Source organism: Pygocentrus nattereri, chromosome 6 (assembly GCF_015220715.1).
Source record: "Pygocentrus nattereri isolate fPygNat1 chromosome 6, fPygNat1.pri, whole genome shotgun sequence".
In the NCBI taxonomy this organism is placed as follows: domain Eukaryota; kingdom Metazoa; phylum Chordata; class Actinopteri; order Characiformes; family Serrasalmidae; genus Pygocentrus; species Pygocentrus nattereri.
In genome coordinates, this window is record NC_051216.1 from 13,704,672 (window position 1) to 13,727,229 (window position 22,558).

The 22,558-nt window shown below is 39.8% G+C and overlaps 1 protein-coding gene across 10 annotated transcripts in view; it reads right to left on the reverse strand.

The window, feature by feature from the left end:
- LOC108423891 (plakophilin-4) overlaps positions 1-22,558 on the reverse strand; it is a 172,067-nt gene that overhangs the window by 135,520 nt on the left and 13,989 nt on the right. For 7 of the 10 annotated variants that reach the window (XM_037539410.1, XM_037539408.1, XM_017691506.2 and 4 more), the window contains exon 1: positions 10,139-10,308. The exons of the other annotated variants lie outside the window; for them this stretch is intronic. In XM_037539410.1, coding sequence (XP_037395307.1) covers positions 10,139-10,280 — 142 coding nt within the window. In that variant the 5' untranslated portion in view covers positions 10,281-10,308. Of the gene's footprint in view, positions 1-10,138; positions 10,309-22,558 lie in introns of those variants that run through there. 10 annotated transcript variants of the gene reach the window in all.

Sequence of the window (22,558 nt, forward strand, 5' to 3'; positions counted from 1 at the left end):
TAGGATGCAACGATAACAATAGCAAAGACAAAGACAAAATGTAGACATGCTTTCATACTAAACCAAAAGGAAAACGGCACTGAATAGTTTATGTGCTCTTATCTCTGTGTCTGAATCACACAGACAGACAGAAAGAAACTTAAGTATCAAACTCAGTGTGGGAATGTGATGTATCAGTGGGTCACACTACTATACAGTGATATGCGTGGCTGATGCATGTAGATGAATCTGATGAAATACGACAGGCATGCACCGCACAGATTGGGACATCTATCATGAAATGTTTACACGTAAGAAGCAGCTGCTGTTTCCAAATGAAGAAAAAAAGAGGGAGCGAAAGGTCCAAACAAAACCTTGTATCTCCCTTATTGGTCAGTTTCTGACAGAATTTGAAAATGCCTGTTGCTCTTTTAAATTTCATGACGAATCGACCAAAAGAAATCATGCAAAATTACTCAGAAGAAAATGTGGCTACCTTGTCTTACATTAAAAGTAAAGCATGCTTTTTCCTTGTCCTGTTGCCATTATGATGCAAGGTTTTGTAGCAGATTTTATACACACACACACACACACACACAGTAAAGATGTTTATCTTTGCAGTGCTTATTTGCTCATTAAAACACTAATAATAATAAATACAAATAACATTAATTCAATAAAAAGTGATTTTATGCATGTCAAAATGCAAAATGTTTGTTTAAATGTAAATTTCAAAACCTCAAGGAATTACTAAAAGTATTACTTGTAATTATCATCCAACACTTGGTTTGATTAAATCAATGCTGTGCTATGGTAAATCAAGTGTGCTGGTGATCGAATTTAACACGCACAACATAACTGATTTTTATAGTTTTAATAGTTATTATAATAATTTAATAATAATTAATAACTTTTTACTTTATTCAAGATTTTTTTTCATTTTGAAGTTTACACACACTTAGGTGCCCAACACTGTGCACACACACACACACACAAATCTCTCTCTCTCTCTCTCTCTCTCTCTCTCTCTCTCTCTCTCTCTCTCTATATATATATATATATATATATATATATATATATATATATATATATATATATATATATATATATATATATATATATATATATATATATATATATGTTTTAAGTAGTGATTTCTTCAAAGTCAATTTGAAGTGAAAATGTGTACATGCTTCATTTATGAAAATATATAAATGACCTGTGCTCAAAAGCTGAGTATTTATCTTAAGGACTACTTCAGAATGAGACTGAAGTGTCTTTAATAAATGAGGTCCTAGGTCTGTGAAATATTTTTATTCTAATGGGCTCTTGCTAACTGGTGCCTTGTGTTCATTCATTACCAGCCCTGTTAGCATTTCTGCTTGAAGAATTCCTTTAAAGAAGGTAAAAGGTGAGACCAAAAACAATGCACTCATAACAACATACATCCTGACTCGCAGTAAAAGTTCTGGCTTTTCTGTCGGCTCAGCACTTATGCAGACGAGCGTGAATCTCCACTTCACCGTCGGTGATCAGGAGGGGTCCTAGTAAATTCCAAAGAATGAAAGTGTTCGGCTTATTTCTGCAACGTCTTTTCAGTTTCATTTCAAGTTCTGCTCAACTCCCGCCTCTTTTTCCTCAGACAAATCCCAAGCAATGCACAGGCTGGCTGTTTTTTCTGTTTGTTGGCAACAAGGCGACGCTACAAACTTAGTGTTCGTTCACTCAGCAAGAAAGGCCTGTGTTCATGAGGCCTTTGGCAGCCTGCATTGTTCGGCCTCTCTAAAAGTGCAAATAAGGCGGAAGGGAAAACACTTCTTTCTAAGCAGCTGTGCTGCTGACTTCCACACAACTAATAATAATAATAATAATAATAATAATAATAATAATAATAATGTGAGTGGGCATACTTATATGCCAAGATATGTGCTTTGTTGAATATCTGATTTAGCCTGCATCTATAAATACAGAACCCTTTGATTTCCTGTGTGACCTTATTAATCTACCCACCATAAGCACTGCCAGCAGGACAGGCTCATTGATCAAGTGTAGAGTTAAGGTCAATTCCACTTCAGTACAGGTAATGTAATGGCAAAACTCTGCTCAATATAATTGATCACCAAGTGTACAAATATCAATAGATTTCAATTTCCTAGAACAAACTGAACCCAAACTTAAGTGAATCCAAATGGCGAGTCATGTATACCAGAGGCAGAAACTGCACATTTAAACCACATGCACCACAAGAATGTCTGAGAGAGAACAAGCCTGGGGCTAAAGTTCAAACACAGGTGGGCGTGTGGGCGCACACACACACACACACACACACACACACACACACACACACACACGGCACACAATGGTAACCTTTACTTCACCTGCTCTGGCCGTCTGGTCTGGCTCATAACATTACAACAGGCAAAGAGCAGAATGATGACCAGCCTCTGATTGCAGTGCACCGCCACATGCACACATGCCTGCTTTATCCTGACCTACAGGTGATCCAAAGGTGACAAGACTGGAACGCAAAGTCAGGCTGTACTACTGCCATGACAATGGCAGCGCTGTACTGGACCACAGCAGGTCATTTAACCTCCAGCTGGAACCTTGCTGGCTGGACTCTGTGGCTGGGTAGCCGTGACTCACAAGACTCCAGCAGAAATATCTAAGCTTTCCTGAAACTCCTCCTCATTGCTGCACTGCTAGTGTTTCAGGTATAGGGGAAGATGCCAGACGGTATGACAATCTGAGGTTGTTTGCTGCAAATTAAATAAATAAAATTGCAAATCATTTAAAACACCCAAGTCTTCTCTGTTTAAAGTTTGAGTAAGTATGTAAATATACAGTACAGTGTATACATAAATAGCACACACACACACACACACACACACACACACACACACACACCTCAATAAAATAAAGGGAACACTCAAATAACACATCCTAGATCTGAATGAATGAAATATTCTCATTGAATACTTTGTTCTGTACAAAGTTGAATGTGCTGACAACAAAATCACACAAAAATCATCAATGGAAATCAATGTAATCGATGAGAATATTTCATTCATTCAGATCTAGGATGTGTTATTTAGTGTTCCCTTTATTTTTTTGAGCAGTGTGTGTAATTATATATATATATATATATATATATATATATATATATATATATATATATATATATATATATATATATAATTACACACACACACACACACACACACATATATATAAATACACACATATATACATACACACACACACACACATTTACGGACACTAAACTGCAAAAGCAGCCCCTTTTTAATACATGGTTTTTGTGAGCTCACAAAAACCAACACATTCGATCTGAAGCATTTCAGCCTTGCCCATTTACACCTAAGTTATAAGGAGTGTTTCTTCAGCCTGGACTGCTTTCTGAATGAATCAGAAGCAGCCAATCAGAGGTCATTTAAATAAATTGGTCTTAAAGGCACAGTGACACACAGCCCAATTATAGGGGAATTCCACCACTTTTTCAAAATTTCTGCATTATATTGTCATTGATAGTCATTCAGTGGTTTGATGTAAAATTGTGCATTGTAGAGAAACTGACTCAGATTTCTTTACAGCAGGGGTGATCAGAACCAGGGCTCATGATGTCTATAACACAAAGACAGCCATTTTATTTACTATCCAAAACCACCAGTGACCTTACATGTGTCCGAGTTGTATATCTAACGTTGATATTATTCAAATTGTGGTAAATCTGAAAAAATAAATGGCTTTGTCTGGGGACTATTCACAGCCACCGGTGCATGCCTCTATATAAACAATGGACTTTATAACGCACATTATCAAAACGATTGTTTAAGAATATCCAAGACATCAGGGACAGATCAGTTACCATTTCATGTAATAACTTTGTGAGGGAGCTTTTAGATGCACTGAACTCTTCCGACGTCTGGTTTCTATCAACACCACTGTGAACAATTCTGACTCAGTTTCCCTTGAACTGAGCTTTCATTTAAAACCACTCTGGCTAACCTTGTTTACACGTTAAGCATTTAATTATACACAGGCTTTGAAAATCTGTGGAATTTATGCTTAACTGTAAGAGGGGCTGAGAAAGGTGAAAAGTGTTTTGGGCACTGTTAGAAGTAGATATCTGAGTAAAAATAAAATTCAAGAGCACCAAATATGACAAAATGGTAGGATATGTCCCATTTAAAAAGCATACTATTACCATCGGATCAAAAACTGCTTTTGTGTTAGTTTTTTATTTTTTTTAAATGAGCTATATATACACATGTGCGCACACACACGCACGCACGCACGCACACACACACACACACACGCACACACACACGCACACACACACGCACACACACACGCACACGCACACACACTTGACTTCAAAGAAAATATGCCATGACCAAGGCAACATGCTGAAACCTGTTAGGTGTTTTAATTACATTTAAACTAAGTGAGAAGCATGAAAGTTCATGTATAAAACTTTACTTGTGGATCCCTACTGAACTACATCTTCCAAAAGGGAAAAGTATCTTTTTTTTTTACTCTTTCCTTCAACTGTAAGCAAAATCATGTAAATATTAGTAATAACTGTAATAACTTTACAAATAAAAAAAAAAAATTACAAATCATTAATGAATAAAGGTAAGAATAATTAGTAGTACCACTACTCTTACTCTAAAACTGGCGCTCAACAGTAAATAAAGACTTCTTTAAGGCGAAAGCAAACTGAGGCAGGTCCTTTCATGAAAAGGAAAGCAGCTTTCAGGATATGCCCGTGCACATCTCATGACTTATCACTTCTTCTTCCAGTTGAACGCAAAACTGGCACAATCATTGATGCCATGTTTACCGTTACAGGCAGGTCCCTTCACAACTCTTTGTCCTACACCAAAATTTGAAATCAAAACACACAGCTGTGACACTGTACTGCCGCCTCACTTTGCCCAATCTTGACTGGATGCTAATCAGAGTGCATGTCATAAAACAAATTCCCCAATGAGTTCGGTGCTTCGGGTTCCCTAACTGAAACAGACAGGACAGTGCATTATTAATGCATGGTGTGGCTACGGCCTGCTTGGGGACCATTTATCAAGATCAAAGACAGCCAGAGCTTCCAGATTAGTGACGTTAGCCTGATCAGGGATGCTTTAACAGGCTCTATTCACCATCACGGCCCCAGGGCTCTATCAGTTAGCCGCTCGCCCATCATCGGCTTAATCGCGCGTTCAGCTGGGGTTAATGCAGAATGCAACTCGCACCCTAATAAACTTGAAATCCATGAGGACGAAATAAAGCATTCAACTCAAATGAGTCCAACAGGCCTTGTCTCGTCTCTACGGGACTTCTGAAACAAATCGGACAAGGCTGAGGTTAACGTATACGAGCCTTGGAATGGATGTGTGAGAGTGCAAAGCCTGGCCGCGTGAGAGAAGAACTAAAAAGGGTCCTGGCCACTCTCGTTACGCAGCTTATAGCCACCTCACTAAAACCTCCCTAAAGACTCATGAGGCTTAATAGCCTCTCGCAAACACCATATTGACACTACTGCATAAAAGTGATATGTGTGATGCACACGAGCCTTTTCAGCCTTCACTAAGCACAATCAATACCATATTTCAGTTCCAATAAAAGGCATAAAAATCAACACTGAGGGGATTTTAGTGTCAAATCAAGGCACATAAGACATAAATCAAACTCTGTACTCAAGGAAATGTGTGCTTGGAGCAAGGATTGTTTTTAGAGAGAAACATATCATACACACTTCATTGAGGTTCAGCTTCCATCTCTCCAGCCACTGCCTGACTAGGACGACCATAAAGGACTCCACTCTCCCAAACCACTGCCTGTTCTCGCTAGAGCCGAGTAGCAGGCGGTACAGAAGCATGAAGTCCAGGCCATTAGGCTGCTGAATAGCCAGTAGCTATGTACTGTGCATTGTACATGAACTCATGGACTCACATGAACAATCAGACCTATATGAACCCCATATGAAGCGTAAGTCACTCCGTCTGTATTCCACAGCAACACACCAGCTAACTGTATTCACATACAGCTAACTATTCACATAATATATCGTTTTTATATCTTTGTATTTGTGTAAGGATAGTGCAACGTGCATATTTTGTGTATTTAATACTGTGCTACATGAGGGGCTAAGCACCTAAAATTCTCACTCACCTACACACGTGTAAATGTTACAAGACAATAAAAGTGATTTTACTTTGATTTAACACATACAGATATATTTGTTTCTATACAATGCCAGACATCACTTTAATAGAGCTTTCATGATGAATGGACCAGTAGAAGCAGTAGAGTATTGCATGTAACTAGTGATGCACGCGTACCGCTTTTTCTCTTTTCCGATACTAATCTCAGATACTTTAAATCTAAAAGTCTGAACCATGCTGGATCTTTTGCAATCTTGGCATTAGTGATTCTGAAATAAGCGTTTTTATTTCTGCTCATCTCAGGAACTCCGAACCTCTGACATTCTGCTGAAGCTCCATCTACTACCTCACAAGGCAAATGTATCCCTTAATTTGGTGCAGAAACGCCTACTTTAATAGGAAAGGGATGTTTGACTGGCGAGCAAAATAACCAACCGTAGATCAGTGTTTTTGTTTGATATGCAAGAACAGGTGGTCTCTAAACTGGAGCTATAAGAAAATCAAACCTGTGCAGAACACATGGGTTTGCGTTTTGCAAATATGAGAGACTATCCAGCTTAAAAGACATTAAATATTTCAAATAAAGGCACAATGTTGTGAACTTCACAGATTTTCATCAGTCTCACAACTACACTGCTCCAAAAAGCTCAGTTATGGCGCAATCACAAGCAAAAAAATCCCTGTAATCGTGGCCAGTTTAGCATGCAAAAGATATCAGATGCTCCGTTTACACATGGGTGGAGAACGTAAGTCTGACAGTATCCGAAAATAAATGGTTATAACTTTTGTAAACTTTGAGTTTAAAAAAAGAACAAAGATTGTGCTTTTGTTATAAATAAAAACACACATTCCAATATTACAAGGTACTACACTTTTTCTCCTGGTTTTCCATAGTTACCCAGTTATGACATTTTTCAACCCAAAACATTAAAAAAAACCACACACACACCCACACACACACCCACACACACACCCACACACACACACACACACACACACACACACACACACACACACAGACAGTCAATCCAGGCTAATTACCCAAGCTGGTCATTAACGCTTTTGATCCTAAAACCAAAAACCTTCCAGCAGAGCTGCGGATTCTTAAAGAAACATGACGGACTCACTGAAGCGACCTGCAGCTTTAATGACTGACTGTGAGTTTTAAATCCACTTTTCAGAAAGGGCACAACGTCTACCCCCCAAATCCCCTCAGCCCAAAGCCCACAGCACACACACACCTCTAGCAGACACATGCTGAGGAAGAGGTGCACACTGAGGAAGATAAAGCCAAAGTTTGTATGTTTGTGTAATGTGTAATTAAACGACTGACAACAGAGAATGCAAAAGGCTATAATTAGCCTCTGTAAATGTTTGACTTTCTGTGGGGGAAAGAAAGAACGAAAGAAAGAAAGAGAGAGAGAGAGAAAGAGAGAGAGAACGAGAGAGAGAGAGAGAGAGAGAGAGAGAGAGAGAGAGAGAGAGAGAACGAGAGAGAGAGCGAGAGCAAGAGAGAGCGAGCGAGCGAGAGCAAGCGAGAGAGAGAGCGAGAGAGAGCGAGAGAGAGCGAGAGAGAGCGAGAGAGAGAGGACAAGTGAATAAACGACAGCTGAAAAATGTTTTACTCTGTTTGACACGCCCAGAGGATCTGGAACACTTCCCAGGTTCAACAGTTAGACAAGCACCACACACAGACACATACGCAAAAGGTGCACACAGACTCTCGGGGTAGATGGATGAAGCAAAAGATTTACATCATAACAATTCAAAAACGTGTACAGTAACAGTACAGATCACACACCCACACCCACACCCTCACACACACACTCACTCACTCACACACCCCCACCCCCACACACAGGTTTTCTGTTCCTCGCTATGCCACAACTATGAGCTTCAGCAAACCGTTTAAAGCAAATACAAGCCTCACTTAGCTGTGCCTAATCATGGTGATAATTATAAAATGAATAGATCTGGTACTCAAACCTGACTGGCTGAGCCGCATTCAAAGCCGGGATAAAACACTTCATATATTTCACAACAACTGGAATCTGAAGTAATGCACCATTATGTTGCTCATATGAACCACTGAGCATATAAAATGAAATGATGGGACTATCATTAGCATCAGTACTAAACACAGGACATAACCCCACATAAAAACCAGGTTTTATGTGAAACTGTTTTCTTAAAAACTAAAACTATGCTGACCAACTCAGCAGACAACTAACAGGCAAAGAGAAAGCTAACAGGCTAGCAGTTTCCAATATTAATATTCAATGGTAGGTTATGATTGAGGTATTTCAAATACTGAACACAGGAAAGCACATAGTTGTAATAGTTGTATCATTAGCATAACCCTTGTCGTGGTAATTTGATGAGAAAAAGCTACTTCTACGCCAGAAATCTCTGCATTAATCACTGCTTTATTATGTTAATTCTTGAAATGACAGCAATACTTGATCATAGATGGAAATTCTTGCCCTCGTTCTGTGGTCCATAGTCACTTGACGATAGTTGACTTTCTACACAAATAAAAATGTATTTAAATTAACAGCTTGTTAATGTAGTCCATCACTCTGTAGAGTGACTTTCTTTTTTTTTTTTTACATTTACTGACTGACCCATAACCAAAATAAAAGTTAGAACTCGAAAGCTTTTAGAACCTGGAAATCCAATTTAGTCTCCCATCCAGTATCTAGTTTCCATCAAACTTTTTTGTAACAGCTGTAACAGTTTTGTTTCATTGATTAAAAAAAGTTGTGTTTGTCATGATTCCATCAATAATTTCATGCATGTTGCAACTTGTGTACCTTTGGCTTCGCTGACTTCACCTTAACTTGCTAATCAAGAAATTATTATTATTATTATTATTATTATTATTATTATTATTATTATTATTATTATTATTATTAGTAGTAGTAGTAGTAGTAGTAGTAGTAGTAGTAGTAGTAGTAGTAGTAGTAGTAGTAGCAGTAGCAGTAGCAGTAGCAGTAGTAGCAGTAGTAATTGCTACATTTTGGCCATCAATAAGCAAATTCTCTGCTAAAGCTTATGGAAAAAAGTGGTGCTCACATTCATAAAACATTGCCAACAGCTTCTGTTTCCATAGCCTACATTGGCAAACTGTTTAAAGCGCTAAACATTCTTTGGATGAAAACAATACACATCACATATTAGACAGGTTGCATTTCTTATGTTCTAAATTACTTATTAAAAAATAAGCAATAATAAGGCTGTGTTATAGTGATTCACTGTAAAATTACAGAATTTAAGCAAAAATACTGAAACAGACTAAAAATTTGTAAGGGACCATGTGAACTTTGGATTTGCTGTTCAGATGGACAGAGCCAGACTGATGAGGAATTAGACAGTCAGACAAACATCCAGAAAGAAAGCCAGACAAAAAGACTGATAAGTATAAACAGTCCTAGTCAAATTACTTTTTTTCTGCGTTACAACAAGCCAACACATCTCTACAGAGAATAAACTTATTAATTTGACAAATTTTAGTGCACAATTTCTATTCATTTCCTGAGTTTAACATGAGCACAGAGCACATTTTCATGCTTTTTTCCATCCCAATATATTCAGCAAATTAACTAATTCAAGTAATTGGGTCTTAAAATGTACCGTAAAGTATGTTCTCTGTAAAGGAAGGGCACCTTTCTCTTAGGAAATCAACTAAATGTGTAAGGGGTGCCAGAACATTTGTATACAAAGGTACTTTATTGATCCCTAAGAGGGAATTTGGAAGCTATAGTGGAAACAATTTGTACACTTAATAGCTACACCTAATTGCACATATTTATACATATGTACATTGTGCATTGTACATGTTATTAAATTAAAAATATGACAAAGTGCAGCAAACATTAACATCAAACAAACATTCATTTTCAATGATGGGAATAAGAATTAGTAAAACTTGTGTAGTCAACACAGTCACCAGCCATAAAGGTCAGACAGCCTACCTGCAGTGAGCTTACAGCGGATCAAAGAGGTGAGGAGCTGTGAGTGAAGAGAACGAACGCTCCCTCTCTCTCCTCCACAGAGGAGCTGTTGGGGTCCGGATGGAAGAACACCTTCGGAAACATTCACCAGAGCTTGTACCATTGCAACAGCAAGAAACACACTGTACACTCTGTTAAGACCTGTCTGCAGGCAGGGCTGGGTCAGGCCAAAACCACCTTCACCAGAGGAAGAGGATTCATGTACTACCTGAAGGAACGCAGTAGTCATTTCCTCCTCATATCAGTCCAACCACTCCCTTCATCAATAAGGCACTCCCTCAAAAAGGCAATGAATCAGGTCACCAAGCTATAAAGCATCAACCAGTAATAAATCTGGCTTCAGGCGGATGTTTTAATCTTTCTGTTATGCAAGACAGTGTTGCCCCAGCAAGAGTTGTGGAATCTGGGCTGTGGTTGTTGGTGATTTAGTCTGGTTTCTTTCACTAAAGCAAATGTTCTTATAGCATCACTGTACATTGTAGTTCAGTCTCCATCTGCCCAACCTGGCAATACACGTCTGGCATCTGAAGTCCTAATGCTCTTCAGGTTAGTACTGGAGCTATGGAGGTTAATGGATGTGATGATTTAGGTATGCACAATGCTAACTGGTGTATATGAGCTTCCATTGATTATTGGCTACATCAGGCTCAGAATTCCTGAACCAAACTTTGGCCTCCACACAAGTCTTGGCCAATTGCCTACATTTGGGGTGAACTGTGTGAGTTAGCCTTTTTTGTTGAAGTATTCTTTAAATCAAACTCATAAAAGGTTTGGTTATTATCTGATGAATTCAATCACTGAACTAAAGTAAAGGGCAAGGCTAACTTGTCATTCTAAAAGACTACTTATAAAATTCATTTAGTAGGGCCTGATAAGCGTTTTGAATGTTTTTTCTGCATTAGCGTTTCAGAGTAAAGAGTTCATTTAAAGGCTTGGTAAAGGCTTGTATGCCTGATTATTGACTGTTTGCTATGTAAACAGGTACAGGTTGCAACGCAGAAAGCCTTACTTATTTTACTCTCATGGCAAATGGTACTCTACAAAAACAAAGAGAAAAAGAAAAAAAAGCAGCAAAACATAACCAATACACTAATGTCCTTCATATGAAGGAAGATAACCAGTCAAATCAGGTGTTAGGTGCTTGACTGGTAAATAAATCAAGGAAGAAACCTAGAGAGAGCAGTCAAGCCTGAAATATTTGCGTGACGACATCTGACTACTTATGCTGAAGTTGTTGAAGTAGTTTCTGAAATATTTGCTGGGCTCAGGTCAGATCTTTTTTTACGTGACAGTAGAGCAGAGCATGAGAATCATGCATTACGTAAAGTTTAACAAGACTAAAACCTTATAGGACGTTGTCTTTTTGTAAAGCTGGGACAATATTTTGTCAGGTGACAGTCCAGCTAGGACACTATTTTGTAGGGCTACAGTTGGGCCGGAACAGAATTTGTTGAGGGACAATCCGGCTAGGACACAGTTTTATAGGGCTGGAATTTTCTCAGGCATCAGTCTGACTAGGACACCCTTTTGTCAGGCAACAGTCCAGCTAGGACAGAACTTTGTCAGGCTGGGAAAGAATGTCTGGCTACAGTCGGGTTTGGATAATTTGTTGGGCTACAGTCAGGTTCCAACAGAAGTGTGGTGGGCTAGGTTGGGGTGGGACAGAATTGTGACGGCAAGTGAGGCTCGAACAGCACTCCATCAGGCTACTTTCAGGTTTGGACAGAATTTGTGAGGCTACAGTCAGCCTCAGACAAGTTTGTTGAGCTACAGTCCGTCACAATTTTAGGCTCAATTAAAGTTGTATGTGGCATTGGAGGAGTCAGTTGAACAGGCCTCAGTCTTAGCACTCATTTAGAGAAACAGTGAGACTGAGCAAACACCATCAATTTTCCAGAGTATTTTTGGTGCTTATATGATCTGCGATGGCGTATCTGACACTGCAAACTAGAATTAAAAATGAGAGTCTGCATATATGCCTTATGGTTCAGTTTAATAACTGCTCCACTCCATTCAGCTTGGTAACGAATGTATTCCTCTCTCATCTCTCCAGCTGCACATCACATCGGCAGCTTATCAGATTTCACCAGGAACTGAAGCACGGCGTTGCCTTACGCTCCCTCAAATCAAACGCCGGCCAGAGAATTTGCATGACAATCGGCCCAATATTGGACATGCTGGAGCGGCACAATGCAGCTGTCTTTCTCTCTGTGAATTACCAAGCCTGCTCAGCAACTCTGTCTCTAACTCCCTCTCTATCCACTCTCATTAGAACAGGAGACAGTGTGACTGGCTCTGAATGATCGATCTCTCTTGGAAGTAGCAGTGGTAGCATTACCTTATTGCAAGCTGTTTGCCAATAGGGTGCGACCTTAAGTTCTTTATTCTGGATTTAAACATGAAACAGATGACACCTGTGACAAGAACCATTGCTCAAACATAGATTCAGCTGTTTGTGTTTATGTGTTATCACACTTGAGCGTGTAGGCTAATGATATCAATCAGGCAAAATGTATCCAGACCCCACCAATGATTTAATATCTACATTAGGCCTGACAGATAGATATGCTCACATTACAGGGTTGACATGCCACTAAACCAAATTTTTCTTAAACGTGACACAAGAGCTGTGTGAACACAGAAAACAGCTGTTTTTCCAGAGATGTCTAAACACTGAAGTCATTTTTTTAACCAGATTTCAGCAGAAATCTGAAATTTCACATGCACTGCCAGACTGGATGCATATCTAATATGTGGCCATGTAACTATAATGAGAATGATCAAGTTGGAATTTTAAATTTTATTTATTTATTTTTTTAAATCCTCCTCCTCCTCCTCCTCCTCCTCCTCCTCCTCCTGTGAGAAACACAGATCAACTGCTGCTAACTTTCAGGGTATGGGTGCCTTCACAGTAATGAGAGATTTGACACTGCCGAATGTAAACAGTCATGGCAAAAACATCGCATTAAAGCCAAACTTCGTAATTGAGCAACAAGGCTTGTAATGTGAAAGTAGCCCCTGAGAGTGGACGGAGCAGGCTCAGCTGCAGGGGCCGTCCCAGACTCCCTGTGCGACGAAGCCGAGAGACGGACAACACAAACGAGCCACAGTGACACCTCAGCCTTCAGGCACAAAGCGCTGCTGCTCCAGGATCAGCACAGACAATACTGCAGACTATCCATCAACCTCTACAGATAAACAGACAGACACAGAGAGAGAGTTAGAGAGAGAGAGAGAGAGAGAGAGAGAGAGAGAGAGTTAGAGAGAGAGAGAGAGAGAGGGAGAGAGGGAGAGAGGGAGAGAGGGAGAGAGGGAGAGAGAGGGAGAGAGAGGGGGGGGGGTGAGGGAGAGAGGGGGAGAGAGGGAATAAGTGAGGCAATGAGAAAGGCAAAGAGAATGATAGAATGGGCAGGGGGGAAGAGAGAGGGTGAGATAGAGAAAGGGGGGGCAAAATGAATGAGAGAGCATGTGAGAGAGCGAGAGCGAGGAAAAAGGAATGAGAGAGAGCGTGTGAGAGAGAGCGAGAGCGTGAGGGGGGGTGAGAAAGGTAAAGAGAATGACAGAAGGGGCAGGGGAAGAGAGAGAGACGACATGAGAGAGGCAGAGAGGGAGAGGCAGAAGGAATGAGAGAGGGAGAGGCAGAGAGAGAGAGAGAGAGAGAGAGAGAGAGAGAGAGAGAGAGAGAGAGAGAGAGAGAGAGAGAGAGAGAGAGAGAGAGAGAGAGAGGGGGAGAGAGGGGCAGAGAGAGGCAGAGAGAGGCAGAGGGAGAGAGGGGCAAGGAGAATGAAAGAGGGCAGGGAGAAAAATAGAAAGAGAGGGAAAGGAAAAGGGAATCTCTTTCTCTCTCTTTCTCTCTCTCTCTCAGACAGAGTGTGTGATAGTGAGCAAGAGAGCAAGAGAGAAACGAACAGGTGGATCTCACAGCAGTTGATGTTTTCATTGCCCTCCACCTCCTCGACGGATGAGAAAGATATTCTGGAATAATTGTCTCTGCGGGTCTTCGGCAAAGCCTCGTTTGTGTTAATCAAAGAGAAAATTCATCAAATACGTCTGTCTTTGTTCAGCAGGCACATTAAAAAAGCCGAAGTGTGACATACGGAGAGACTGAAAGTGCTTTTGGTGAGAGGTTAGACCCATAGTGGAGCATTTCTCTCCAGAATAAAGCCAACTCCTTTAGAAAGCAGGGAATGCACTGACTGCAGACGACCTCTAAAAGGCTCACGTTAAACTGCTAATTCAAATAGACGCACTGAGTGTGAAGGAGGAACAAAAACTTGCTGGTACACTGACACTCTGTATTTCTCTAACTCTCTCGTAGAAGTCACTGTATTAAATGTTCAAATTAACACTCTGAACTTTAAATGCTCTTATATGAACAGCTAGGAAGGTCCTATTGGGTTGCTGCTGCAGCTTGTTAGGAGCAGTGAAGCAGGCAAGAGACGTGAGAGAAAGGCAGAGGGCTTTTGAAAGATATCACACTCCCGGTGACCCCTGGTGAAGCATGACCAGTTCTTCACATAGCTAGTCAGGAATAGTCAGGAGGCCTTTCAGAATGGAGAGAAAGAAGAGCAGGAGAGACGAGACACAGCAGAGAGAAACAAAGTGCTCAATTAAACTCAATAAGCCAAAATAAAAAGAAGAGAAATTTACCTGCTCACTGAATCAGCACAGGCCAAATGGCAATTTGCATGATAAAAGTAAAAAAATAAAAGAAAGATAAAAGGAAAAAAGATCAAATATTACATTCCTATTGATCTCTCTTTTACTTTACAAAAATAAACACTACTGACATCAGTAAGGTTAAAAACCTTTCGAAACAATGTTTATATACAAAAGTATATCAAATTTTATTATTTCAAAAAAAGTGAGGAAAATTCAGGTTATGATATGGACCGTTTAAGAGCAGGTCCAGAGTGCAGGTTCCTAAATAGTGTGTCTTATGGTCACACTTTCGGCATCGGCAACATGCAGCTCCGGAGCTTTTACTGTGCTGTTGCGGCTCCACAGTATAATTAGATTTTTAGGTAAAAATAAAATAATCCTCCTCTGCAGTAAAATAAATCTCTGCTTTTATAGCCATTACAGCAATAAATAGCATTAAAACGCTGGAAGACAGGCCCTAAAGTACCTTATCAGTGCTAATTCACCAACCTCAAACCCTGAAGATGGTCACCATAGCAATGTAGACAACAGAATTAAGACGAACATCGATAATTTGGAGATTGGATTTATCTGCGTTTATAAGCACTCCGCTGGTTTCCTGGTCCATTTACAAAACTGTCAAACACTATAAAGTTGTGAGGCTGAAATCAGCTAGTTGTTCCCATTCCACCTTAAATGGTTACATTCTGGCGCCTCAGGCACCATTTAAGGTGGAATGGGAAATTGAAGCTGATGGATAAGAAGCTAATTTTGGCCTCATAAATAAGTTGAACGCTGAGAGACATTTTACAAGAAACCACTTCTACCACTTTTCTACCACTCATTCTACCACTGCAGAAAAGTTGACTGCCAGAGATGTGAGAAAAGCAGCTATAGCTGAGCTAAAGCTTACAAGCCTAGGCTAGTAGCACACACTGAGACATATTTACAGTAAAGATGGTCAAATGGACATAAAATGTTGTGGCTCCCAAGATATCCCAGCATCATTACATGCATCTTCTTTTTTTGTTTTTTTGTACAGTGACCTTCTGTTGTTGTTGCTGCTCATGTGACACTTGCGGAGGAAAGCATAAACAAGGCATTAAACTGTGTGCAGCCACATGGAGAGCATTTGTGAGTGGCACCAATGCAACGCCGAAGAGGCTGGGTTTGTTCTTCTGCTTTAAAATGTGCTTCATTTAGCTCTGGTCCCGCGGAAAAAAGGAAATATGGGTGACCTTGACAGGGACATGCTCAACACCGCTGACATCATTCTACCATCCTGGTGTTGTGGTGATCAGTGAAGCCATATTAAGAAGTACAAAAAAACAGTCTGTTAAGTCCTTGTGGACAAATGAGATAAGGAATGATCTGTACCAGCAAGATGGAATGAGGAAAATGCAGAGGAAAAAAAGGCTCATTATCCAAACCATATCACCTCATCTTTGAAACATGGTGAAGGCAGCATCAGGATGAATTGTGAAATAAACAGAGGCACCTTAATTGCCAAGACTCAACCAGATGTCTCAAAAGATGCCAGATGGTCGAGGAAGTTTAATCTTCCAGCAGGACAATGACCCCAAACACACTGCTAAAGGTTTCTCAGGGTCATTAAGGGGAACATTGTACACTAGTCAGGCCAACCATCTGAGATGAACTCCAATGAGCAAGCATTTCACTTGGTTTAGACAATAACAGAAGGCGAAAAGCCTCCAAAACAAAAAAGGAACTGAAAACTGCGCCATGATTCATATATTGCTCATCCAATGTGAAATATTCAGAACGCCAAAGTGAGCGAGAGCACAGCAGCAGTTCCCTTCTGGCGGGTGATTTGCTGTAACAGTACTTATTAAATACTCCCTGCTTTAGAGCACATGAGCTCAGGGTCAGGCTGCAACTTGCTGTCTTCCATGATGATGAATCCGGCTCTTTGAGATAATTGCGAGAAAAGAGGATTTTAACAGCAGTCCTCGCATCAGAAGTTCAGGTACATTTCTCCAGAAAAAACTGAAAGCAACAAGCCAATCAAATGCTTGGTACACAGATAGCTTTAACATTCTATGCGCACGCGCACACACACACACAGCTTATTATCACTTCAAATGAACTCAGCATAACACATTTCCCAGTGCCGAGAGCCAGACTACCTGACCGGCACACTCAAACACTACACAGAGGAGGTGAGGACAGCACTGCATATTTCCGGTTCAGTATATACAGCAGCTAATGCACACTTACTTTCACACTCAGACAAGAGATCATACACAGAAAGACACACACACACACACACACACACACACACACACATCCACACATATCCAGTTCTTCTTTGATCTTCTGTCCAACTGAGGCAAACATAAGAGACAAATGGAAAAGAAAAAAAGAACTACATTTTGATATCGATACAGACACCTTGACTTGGATGCTGATATCTGAACAATACCTTTCAATATAACACCTCCTACCTTCAACCCAAAAAAGTGTGTCTGACCCATACTAGAAATGTGTAGTCCTGGAAGTGGGAATGTTTACAGACTGTGACAGATTACAGACTAATCAAGAAACACTGACGGTAATAACCGGGGATATTGCAGACTGATGCTCATAAGTGATATTTTTCCTGTACACATCAGCTGAGGACAACACAAACGCTTATGGAACAGAACTGGTAATGAATATAGAGCTAGACCCACCTGTATTGCCATGAAAGAGGTTCGTTTCTGTAGGGTTACCAACACAGTAAAATTAATAAAATATATATTTTAACACAGTAGCCCAGTACTGCCTAAACATCCTGCTCTTCTGAAGCACAATAAATGCACTATCAATTCAAGTTTGAAATACATATCCAGATGATCTATATTTCATCATGCGCCCATTGCAGAACTGCGCAATATCGTGATACTTCAAGAAATATTCATTATGTCACAATTTTTTTTTCTGATCTCTTTTTAATGAAACACACGGTTGTTCAAGTGTTCTACAAGTACTGATGATATGTACAATATGTTCAGAAAAGCATATTGTATTGTGATCAATTATCACAATAATGATATATTATAGTCATACTGCCCCACACCAACTCCCACTAATAACAAGTACATGTAGAATGTAGATGGCCAATCAGCAGTCTAGAATATATAACAATCATGCTTATTGGCTATTCACTTCACTGACTCACTCCCACTATCACTATCAACCCCCATCAATGCACTGTTATAAAGAATCATCTGGCAGTGGAAATTCTCAGTAACTCCAGAGAGATCTTTGCCGTAGGGGAGGGCAGTATAGCAAAAATATGCCATCATTTGTCATAGTCCACGTTGTTTCTCTGAGGTTTGTTTGACAAACAGACAAAAAACAAGCGAAAAATCTATCAAACCTATGAACATAATTTTTATTCAGTGTTGCACACACTGCACTAAATCCAATAAACAGGCCTAATTATGCTCCCCTTATAAGAACAATGAAGTTGGTCAGTGCTCTTCGAGTACTAATGATATCCACGACATGCTCTGAAAAACATACTGCGATATAATTTATCATACTAACAAAGGATATTGTCATATTGCCCACTCCTATTTTTCATCTTCCAAAGCTTAAGCAAACACATTAGGCAGAACCAGAGATTCAAATGTTGCACTTCTTGCAATGAGAAGCAACGGAGTTTAAAAGAATAGTTTACTCACAAATTCAATACAAAGTTTCGTTTTCTGGTTTTACATTATTTGAAAATGCCTGTTGGCCTTTACCTTGTGTGTAAATTTCATCATAAGCAGTCTGGTTCCATTGACATACATTAAAAGTAAAGCAGAGTTTTTGGTTCTCCTGTAAAGTTTTGGAGATACGAGGTTTTACTCTGACAGCAGCGATATGCTCTCCATTTCATACTTCTGCATTTCCTCCAGACAACAAGCAAATTAACAGAACTCCTACATCTTCATGGGTCAATCAGGGCACCAAAGCACATTTCCCTCATGCAGTCAATGGGAAAACTGTTCCGTCTCCCAAAAGTTGATGTCAGTCATACACAGCGTCAGTGATTAACAAGTAAAAGCAGATTAAATCATGTATAAGAGAGTGAGCTGTACGCGTTTGATACCCGTGCTTCTTGAGCAAGATAAACAGATTAGCCTCTCGCTGAAGCATACCTTCGAGGGACTCATGAAAATAAATGAAACGTAAACAAACTGCCGCATTCTGTTCGCTGGCGGACCGAGGCGTAAGAAGTCGAGTGGAAAAAAGAAGAAAATTAGTTTCTGATGAAAATGGCAGCTGTCCAAACCTCTGCACTATCTCTAGTTCTGTTAGCACAATGCTATAGCTGGGGTCAGTAAACAAAAGGTCACTTGCACGTTTATTGAGTCCCCGAGGCTCACAGCTGCGTTTAGAAAACAACCCCATTGAGTCCCTGAGTGTCCCACGAGCTGCTCAGGAGAAACCTGATGCTCCTGATATCACACAGCCGTGATAGCAGCGATGACACTTCACAGAGAGGCTGTTAAAGGCAGCCTGACAGAGTTTATGAAGAACATCACATTTTATCATAGCAATAGCTGAAATGAATGACACCAAGGAGGTGAGCCATCACTAATGTTAAGGTCTTTAAGTCTTAACGGTCCTACACCTGGCACACTAAAAACCAAGGACTGCATCTGAGGAACACGGCACTATGGAGGCCTCTGGAACCAGAATTTTGGAATACAAAATCAGAGTTTTGGAATATGGAATCAGAATTTTGGAATACAATCAGAATCAGAATCTTTTTTTCACCAAGTACAACACACACACACACAAGTAGTGCTGCAAGGATCACCACAAAACTCCAACGGTAGAATGATGACCACAATGACTATAGCCTCGGGTTCACTATACGAATTTTAAAGTCTTAACAGATTACATAAAGCCTGGGCATCTCACACAATAAAACTGATTGCTGATTTTTTTGGGCGACTGAAATATTGGGGATCACACACACCACACAACGTCTAAGCTTTTGCTGAACCGAATGGAACTCTCGCTAACTCTCGCTCTCCTGTTACTAGGAGACCCATATAAACAAACGTGGAGCTGCTCACCACTACTGCCATTTTCTCAGCCGTTTGCACGGACACAGTAAAGAAGCAACAGCTAAAAGAAGAAAAAATGAGCTAAATGAGGTTCATGGATTTAAAAATGTGATCAGTGTGTATTTTTTGTAGAGTTAATTGTGCATAAACTTAATTGTGCCTTAAACTCAACTCTGTTTTCATTAGCTGTTGCAGAAATATGTTCAGATTGAATCGTTGAGGAGTTTACACGTACATCACTCTCAGAGATCAAAAAAACAAACAAAACAGTTTGATAAACTTTGACCGGTCTGAAATGCAATCTGCAGGCCAAAAATCTGAATGCCCCTCACCACTACTACCACTACTACCACAACTACCACTACTACTACCACAATTACCACAACTACTAAATTCTCTCTCCAACTGTGAACTTCAACTGAGCCAAAAAACTTCAGACTACAGACAGCTAACACAGACTCGGCCAGACTGAGAATCAGGGTAGAAGTCACGTAGTGTAACCCCAGCTTATGTTCACAGGCAAAGACTAGACTATTCCCATTGAGGTGTATACATGGGCGTATTCTATTCTGATTGAGCCATTAGTCTGATTATTAACAGTTTATTAGGCTGCATGTAAACATGGCTAGTGATGGGCATTTTAGATATTAATATGACTTTTTTTTTACAATGTTATATAGCTTTTTCAATAATTACAGTCTCCATCTACAGCTCTAATCATCATTCTGGACACATCACAACAAATCTTTAATATTTACAGCATCATACAAATGATCAAAAGAAGAATAGCAGCAACATTATGGAATCCTTTTGTACATTTGCCTGCAATAAAATGGTTTTATAAGTAAAATAAAAGGTCTTATAACACTGAAAAAGTAATTCCACACCTTGGTATGGCGATTCCAAACTTTTGAATAGAACTATTTAGTAGGAAATCTGAACCCACTGACCAGTTTTTAAGAGTTTAAGATGTTGACATCAAGCAGGAAGTAGTGTCTGGAGGTAGAGTCTACCTAGGTACAGGTAGAATGTCTAAGAGGTAGTGTGGAACGTACACAGGATCTACGCAGAGGATATTCATTTAAGGAAGGAAAACCTCAATTGAGAAGCTCGCTACAACTCATTTAGTGAGACACTGTGTGTGTGTGTGTGTGTGTGTGTGTGTGTGTGTGTGTGTGTGTGTGTGTGTGTGTGTGTGTGTGTGTTTTTTATCTGATCCCCAAGGATGAAACTCATCGTTTCAGGGTGCTGGTACCCCCTGCACCCACATTAACTCCTCTGTGGTGTTTGATTTCCGAGTCAAAGCACGCAGCTGCCCTGACACCTCCTGTCTCACTTTCCTCTCACTATGAAGATGGCTAAGAAAGAGCAGGATGATGGACATGTCGTGACGCCCATATTATAAGAAGTAAAGTTCAAACAGAATGACAAAACCACTAGAGATGATGGCAGGAAAGAAAAGAACAAGCCAGAACTGCTAACCTACACCGGGCACACCTGAAAGATGGTGCAATCCAAATATCAAATCATTCTCAAAGTATGTCAACATATCCTAACTAGCTTCAAAGTAGGGAAGGGTGATATGACTAAAATATACAACGACCAAACAATAAGACATTTTTATGATGCATGAAATTCTGAAATGAATCAGTAGAAACATACATTAAAAAGTCCCAGTATTGCCACAATTAAAAATACAATTCAAAAGTCTGAACATTGTGATTTTTCAATCAGCACTAAACCTCATTAAACAGGGCTAACTACGCTCTTTTTACTGAAGCATACAGTCGTACATACTGTATATGAAGTTTTTAAGCAGATAACTCTGGTGTTCTAAACGATGCAGGTGTTGTAGCACAAGGTTTTTAGCACTGTGATAATTACAAAATTGCTTCTAAATAGTATTAGTGGAGCACTGTTTTAACATGCAGATAAAGATATTCTCCACAGTAATTCAGGTTCCCCACCAGTGGGATAACAAACCCAGCAGTAATGCACATATGGATGGAACCATAAAATTAAAAATCATAAATTTCAGGATTAGAAATAGTTTATTACCTAAAAGGTAAGGCTCGAGTTACTGAATGTAAAAATTCATTTGATTTTTTTTTTTTTTTAATGTTATACAGGCCAAGGCAGTGGACAGAGCAGGGGTTGCCCCCCTTTGCCTCCCTTGCCTCCCTTTTGAATTTTATTTTCATAAAAAGCTTATTTAGGCACATCATAAACTCCTAAATTGCTGCCAATTTTAGAGCCTAACACTAAATAACTTATAGGCTTTTGTTTTTATATTGTGAGGCCCTTTTTTTTTAAAGATACTTTGATTCAATCTTTAGTGTTCAGATTGCCAAATTGACTACAACTACCCTAAAAAGCAGAACTTAACCTGTGCTGCAACTCATACTGCAAACCATCATGTATAGGTGGGCATACTGTTCTGCTTTAGCTTCACTCATACAGACTATGCAAGTCTGAACTGAGAGCTTTTTTTCCCCTCCAGCAACACTTTTTGCGAGATGAGGGTTAAAACAGAGTTCTCCCTCACGTTATGGATTACTGTTAGCATTACAGCCATTGCTGAGTTTACACTCTGCTAAATGTCAGCAAATTATAGGTTATTCAAGGACTTGCTCTGCAGTTGGAGAGCAGCGCATATTCCTTTTTTCCACTC